The sequence below is a fragment of the Pinus tabuliformis genome, chromosome 5_2 (genome assembly GCF_031772625.1).
Source record: "Pinus tabuliformis cultivar Carrire ecotype Pingquan chromosome 5_2, CPIR1, whole genome shotgun sequence".
Taxonomy (NCBI): domain Eukaryota; kingdom Viridiplantae; phylum Streptophyta; class Pinopsida; order Pinales; family Pinaceae; genus Pinus; species Pinus tabuliformis.
In genome coordinates this window covers 358472990-358480153 of record NC_142306.1, presented here as the reverse complement: position 1 = coordinate 358480153, position 7164 = coordinate 358472990, and the positions used below count along the sequence as shown (strand labels likewise).

Genomic DNA, 7164 nt, shown 5'->3' with positions numbered 1-7164 from the left:
TGAATCTTGGGTAATTAACTTGTTTCTTTACATCCCATAAAAACCAATGCTTAGTCAAACATAAATAGTTTGAAAAATACTCCAAACCCATATTATAAACTTATTATTTTATACATTAAAAATAATTCATAAAGGAATTTGACACGCATCCGCACCTGAAAAATTAAGATTATTTAACAAATTTCCGGCCTTTAATTAAATCAGGACGACTATCCTACAGATTCAGTCCGAGTCTCCGACGGACAGCTTTAATTTAATCAATGGAACTTCGGCGATTCAGTTGCCGATCGAGAATTCAGAATGCACACTCATCTCTAAACTTGTTTGTCAATCCACGGCAAGAGTCTTTCACTCAATTTGGGAAAGCACATTTGAATCCGACAACGATATTGCGAGATTCGAGCCTGCGACCAATAGAAACGGCAGGAGAGAACTTCGTTCCCTAAATACGAGATTCCAACGAAGACTTTGCTCAAAATCGATAATTTGTTCCGGCTTTGAGGGCCTGTTGCAGAGCCTCCACTTGCCGCAAATACGAGATTCCAACGAAGACTTTGCTCAAAATCGATAATTTGTTCCGTTTTGGAGGGCCTGTTGCAGAGCCTCCACTTGCCGCTCCGTTTTAGGTGCTACAAGTTGCGGGCCTGTCGGCTCAAATTTGAACGGGAGAAACGCCAAAATATGATTCCTTTGAAGATGATGCTGTGGATTTTGTTAGCGGCAGTAAATTATGCGGCCGCAGCGCCAGCAAGCGCCTTAGTGAACTCGCTGCCTGGTTTCGCCGGCGCGTTTCCTTCTAAACATTACTCAGGGTATGTACACTCTTTGTCCAAGAACATGTTACGGCATCCAAAAACCTGCGTCTTCTTTCTGAAAGGACATCACAAGTTTTTTTCATTATGTATTGATTTGATGTCTTCTCTCTGTCAAGTGCGGGAAACTTGCATAATCTTCTGATTATTTTCCAAATATACGAAGAAACTGCTATCCGCAAAGATATGGTTTCGCAGCATGTGCGCGATGTAAAATTTCTCTGAAAAGTCAAGTTTCAGGGTGGATAAGACTCTTTAAAATATACTTTCTAATATTTTTAGTGAAATTTCTACTTCCGATCGTTTTTCAAAAGATGAAGAACGGCAAAAACTTCGTTTCATGTCGTGTGCGGCTTGTAAAAATTGTTTGAAAATTCAAGTTTGTAGCATAGTAAGGATCATTAAACAACAATTCTAATCTATTTAGTATATTTCTACTTCTATATTTTTTTTTTATTACTACATATGAAGAAACTGCTGTCTGCAAATATTTATTTTCATGTCATGTCGCGATGTAAAATTCCTCTGAAATTTCGAGTTTGCAGGGTGGATAAGAATTTTAAAAGTATAATTTCTTATCTTTTTACTACATTTCTGCGTTCTTTTTAATTTACACGTTTTAATCTCTGCATTTTGTGAAATATCCTCACAAGCTGGAATATTGAAACCAAGTCTGACCCGGTGACAGCATAATAGTAGGCAATACTTAGTCCACAATGACCTGTATAGTCCGAACATGACGCAATTGATCCGAACTTTCTTCTGTATAAAGCTAGGAGCCATTCTCTGCATTTATTGACATATTAACAAAGTTGTGTTCTGGTAACTTTGCAGATAATCATCAATATTTTCAATTTTAAAATGTTCACAAGATCTTTAGATATAAGAAAATTTTAATTCTTCGTATAATTTTCTTTTGGTTGGATTGGAGAGCCACTGTCCATAAAATAATGGAAAATCAGAATCTCACCGAAGATGCTTTACTCATGGCCAATTATATCAAAACAAATAGTGCTTACAAGACTCCGACCAAACCCAATAATATATAATTGCTGATCGCAACTATATGAATAGTTCAGGCTTTTCAGGGGCTAGAGCAGTATCCGTAGCATTTTTTCATATAATGACAGGAAAAATTGCAGCAGAGGGGGGCTTTAAAGCTTTTAAGGCCGTGTCTTCTAATCCGTTAAATTTATCCTTCATTTTGATTTTCATGTTTTCGTATTCTTCGTTTTTTGAAGTTACATTACCGTGGACAAAGCACATGGAAAGAAGCTCTTTTACTACTTTGTCGCATCCCAAGGAAATCCTGCTGAAGACCCCCTCGTTCTATGGTTAAACGGCGGCCCTGGTTGCTCCAGTTTGGATGGTTTCATCTACGAGCATGGTAATTTAGATTAGAACATTTTTAAAATAACCTTATAAAATCATCCTGGTAAAAGGATATCCATTTCATGGAAACGCCGAGGCTCATGGAGAGTTTCTTTCACAGGGCCATTCAACTTCAGAAGAGGGGATCGGCCTGGGAGCAAACCAGTTATTGAATTGAATCCATTTTCCTGGACAAAGGTGATGAACGTGCTACCAAATTTTCTTTTTTTCTTGAATTTCAAGGAAACCAAAACTGCAAAGTTATCATGTCGGTGTTGTAATCGAATAATTGCCTTTCATTTTTTTTTTTTGCATTGAATTCGAGTCTTTTCCTCTTTTCCTGTACCTAATTTTCAGCTGGTTAACTTTGTGTATTTTGAATTTTTGAAAGAAATATACTAAACTGATCAGATGGAAACCCTGTTCTGGCAGATTTCAAGTATCATCTATCTAGAATCACCAGCAGGCGTTGGGTATTCTTACTCAGAAACAGAAAATGACTACATAACTGGGGATCTAACTACAGCCTCGGATAACTATAAGTTTCTTCTAAAGGTCTATCTCATTTTCTTTCAAGATTAGAAAGTTTAGTGTTTAAATGTAAAGCTTTGATTGAAGGTCAACAGGGTATTGGTTTACGCTTGCTGCGGTCTTTTTAGAGTCTTTACATGTAAAGTTTTGATCAAAGGCAACTGGGCATTGGTTCACTCTCACTGTTGTCTTTCCCTCTGATGTGGCACGAATATCTAAGAGGTCACAGCTCCACCCATAGATGAGGCTACGTGCAAGTTTTAGATTCTTTTGGCAAGTGCTTGACGATTGTGGCAGAATAACCATCTTTTCATACTGGCACTCAAGATGGTCTCTTAAAGCATTGCCCTGAAAATACTTTAATGAAATAGTATGTCTCTATGGATGGATATAACCACGAGTTGAAATCAGTACACTGTTTTCATTATTAAAGTAAATACATGCATGGAGCAAACCTAAAATGAATCATTATTGAAGGAAATATATGCACGGAGCAAACCTAAAATGAATCATTATTGAAGTAAATACATGCATGGAGCAAACCTAAAATGAATCAGGAGAAATATTTCATAAAATAAAAAGTGAAATTACATTGACTGAATTGTACATTTGCAAGCCTTACAGATAGGAAACTTATATTGTAACGCAGTGGTTCGAGGAGTACCCAGAATTCGTACACAATCCTTTCTTTATCGCAGGTGAATCATATGCAGGTGTCTACGTTCCAACTCTTGCCCAAGAAGTGGTCAATGGTATGCAGGAACGGTTCATATAGATATAATCATCAATTACATTTCTTTTAACATTAGATGTCTTTACTTCTAGGTGTACTGTTTTCCCTTCGTTTTACGCTTGTTTTCTATCTTGCAGGTATTGAAGTAGGTGTTGAACCATCTCTGAACTTTAAGGTGAGGGCATGGTTTTAGTTCAATGCTTAGAAAGTTACATATATCATACTGCTCTGAACCTAACCTGGGATCAAATTGTTCTCCCAATCTATCGTATTTTCAAAGGTAATGCTTACATCTACATATTGTGACATTATGTCAGGGTTACCTAATTGGGAATGGGGTTACAGATGTAAACTATGATGGCAATGCCCTTGTTCCCTTTGTTCATGGCATGGGCCTTATATCTGAAGGCCTGTATGAGGTATTCTTCAATTCTTTTACTTTCAACGACATGCAGATTAGAATATCTGGTATAGTTAGACCCTGTTTGAAAAGTATAAACATTTTCAGCACACTACTGTGAGTTCCTGTTTCAAATGAATATTATCATATTATCATACACAGTGATTTGTGGCAGGTAGCGGAAAGCTAGATAGTCTCTTTTTATCTCGTCTCAGACTCTTAGCTATTGACGATAATCGTTAGTTTTCCTAACAAAATGTGGAGTTATCTAAGACTTATCAGAAAACTAATATTACTGGCTCTTTAGATTAAATGTTAAAAACACTTGTTGGAATGTTTACTCGAGCAATCTCTGCGAGACTAAAAGCCCTTTCCTAATCTTCCTTCCTTTTATACCAAGTGACTGGTTTCTCCTGGAAGCTTTCAGTTGTATCTGCTTTCAGGTATATAATTCTTCCTGAAAGGGTGGACTGAACAAATCCGGAAATCATCGGTCTCAACTATTTCCCTTATTCACCAACTGCTCGAACTTTGCGGTTGCACTTCTATATATTAAAAGTCTTCCATCTTATACTGTTGTCACGCTGGGATAATTAATCTCTGGTTCTGAATGCAATCTGTCTACTTATAAGTTATTGTCAGTTTCAGGGATTTCTTCGTTAGGAACTCTGTTTTAGGATTTGATATGGTGAGACACTGCGATCTTATACCTTAGTGGGATAATTGTTGCAGGAAGTCAAAGAGGCTTGCAATGGAAATTACTGGAATGCAACAAGTTCTCTTTGCCAGTCCAAACTGATGGCTGTTTATAAGGTTTAGTAAGCTTAAGTTCTATTACTTTTGTATCTTTTCAAATCATAGTTTACTGACTAATTATTTTCCTGTCGATAGGCTGTTTCTAAGCTCAACCGCTATGATATTCTTGAGCCCTGTTATCACAATCCTGATATCCAAGAAGTTGTGACTATTGAAGAAAAATTACCTGAAAGTTTCAAGAGTTTAGGTGTTACTGACCGACCATTTCCAGTAAGAAGAAGAATGTTTGGCCGTGCTTGGCCCATGTTGTCACCTGTTAAAGATGGCAAAGTTCCTATGTGGCCACAATTAGGGGCACAACATTTGATTTGCATGGTAAGTAGTATTCCTTGAAAGTAAATGTGTACAAATTTGATAATACAATGATTTACTGTCTTTTCCTTCTTGAAGCATCAATGAGGGAAGGATACAATTTAATCTGAGAGTTGTTACAATAATGGCAATCAAATGAAAAAAAAAAACCTTCTTTAAATCATTGTCATGCTATCATCCAAAGTATTAGTAAAAATTATGAAGTTTAAGAAAATTGCATGTTATTATCCAAAATAAGCCATGTGATGATGTGCGTGCATTTTGGTGAGCAGGACACCCAGGTTTCCCATTTATGGTGTAATGATCCGTTAGTGAGAGAGGCTATTCATGCTGAATCGGTATGGAACATTTCTACGTTAGTGGGGACACCCTCAAATTTTATTTATGCAATACAATTTTGATGGGTTTTTTTTGTCTTCTGGTAGAAAAGTAGTTTTCAATATTCACAGTAATGCTACAAGATATTACAAAATGCTCCCTACTGTGACTACAGTTATAATGTTATTTACAGTTATAGTAGAGTTGAACTTGTAAATGATATGCCTGTAACTATCTAAGAATTGAAGGCCCAACACACATTTCACTATTTCGTCGTTCGGGTCTAGTCATATTTTTTTTCTAAACTTCCCTTTTGTTGTTAGTCTTATCTTGAGAAAATGTGCTTACACTACTCATTTTCTTCCATGATGATTTGGGTTAGGCAATATCTTTACTAGGACTGGTTGTTGTTGAGTTCTCTAACGACATGCTGTGGAACCGTTGCAGGAAATCACTACTGGAAAATGGCAGGTATGCGCAGACCGCATTAGTTATACTCGAGATGCTGGAAGCATGATTAAATACCATAAGAATCTGACCACCAAAGGATATCGTTCACTGATCTTCAGGTACAGCTGTCTCCTAATGCAAAATCTGGGACTCTTTTGTTCTGCGCAGAGTGCACATAGTTTTTGAATAAACATTTGATTGGGCGCATAGTTTTTGATATATATCTGATTGCCATTTCATTGGGTTCCGCATTTGTTGTGTAATAAAATGAGTCGCCATGTGATGACAGCGGTGACCATGACATGTGTGTGCCTTACACTGGAAGTGAAGCATGGACAAGATCAATGGGATACGAAATAATTGATGAATGGCGTCCTTGGTTTTTGGATGACCAAGTTGCTGGGTAAGACTGCATCTCACCTGCCATTCTTCATCTGTTCATGTTTAAATTTGGAAGATTCAGTTTCTGAATTGTCCCTTTTACATATCTGCAGATATACTCAGGGGTACGACCATAACTTAACTTTCGCTACAATTAAGGTCAAATTCTCCTTTCCCACACCCTATATTTCCTTATTTCAAGATTGGTATCTATTTAACATATTAAATCTCTATTACTGAGATCTTAGGCTGATCTGTTTTTCCATGAACGAGGTTGATAATGTTTGTTAATGTACAGGGCTCTGGCCATACGGTTCCAGAATACAAGCCTCGGGAAGCATTTGCTTTCTATCAACGCTGGCTTAGCGGGGAACCACTTTAGTGAAGCTAGCATCCCTCATATTCTTGAAAATTATTAGTCATAAGTTGTCTGTAAGATGAGATCTTGCAACTTTAATTTTTTTTTTTTTATAGTGGGAACAATGACTGATATTAACTCCCCCATTTCTACTGTTGTGACCATGCTCTGGTTCAGCATTCTAATATATGAAGTAAACATTATTTGTTGCAAAATAGACCGAATTCAATGTCATAGGCTTAGTTTCATTGGAAATTCGTTTTTATCCAGATACAAAAGCTCCCCTCTCATTCACAATTTAAATAACAAGAGGTCAAAACTGCTTCACATCAGCTAATACCCCGAAAACAACTTCAAAGCCGATTCACGACAAATCTTCCTAATCACAGAATAGATTCAACCTGAAATAAGATTAAACTGAAGCCTGTATCTAGATACCAAACTAATAACTTAAGATTGGTCCTTAACAGACATCGGACCTTAAGCCATTTTTAAAAAGGCATCTTGGGATTTCCAAGTACTGTGAGCTGCGTGACTACAGGAGTCTATACATCTTGCACTGGGACTTAAATATTGTTATCTCCTAAGAGCATAGCATGTCAAAAATCTTGTTAGACAAGAATACAATATTGTCTCACATCGTTGATCATTTAATCACATTTATTCTTCTAGAGACATGTGA

General features: G+C 36.9%; 1 protein-coding gene across 2 annotated transcripts; it reads left to right on the top strand.

Moving 5' to 3' along the window:
* The first annotated feature begins 209 nt into the window (after window positions 1-209).
* Window positions 210-6697, top strand: LOC149158940 (serine carboxypeptidase 1-like). 2 transcript variants are annotated; one of them, XM_089436373.1, is made up of 14 exons: window positions 212-812; window positions 2054-2199; window positions 2305-2381; window positions 2616-2738; window positions 3364-3466; window positions 3585-3622; window positions 3765-3866; window positions 4580-4660; window positions 4739-4978; window positions 5248-5313; window positions 5741-5862; window positions 6033-6146; window positions 6238-6283; window positions 6423-6697. In XM_089436373.1, the coding sequence occupies exons 1-14, from the start codon at window positions 682-684 to the stop codon at window positions 6504-6506; spliced, it is 1473 nt and encodes a 490-aa protein (XP_089292499.1). In that variant the 5' UTR covers window positions 212-681; the 3' UTR covers window positions 6507-6697. The 2 variants fall into 2 exon arrangements, with proteins under 2 accessions (XP_089292500.1, XP_089292499.1); XM_089436374.1 differs by lacking the exon at window positions 2616-2738 and having other exon boundaries at window positions 210-812.
* Window positions 6698-7164: the final 467 nt, after the last annotated feature.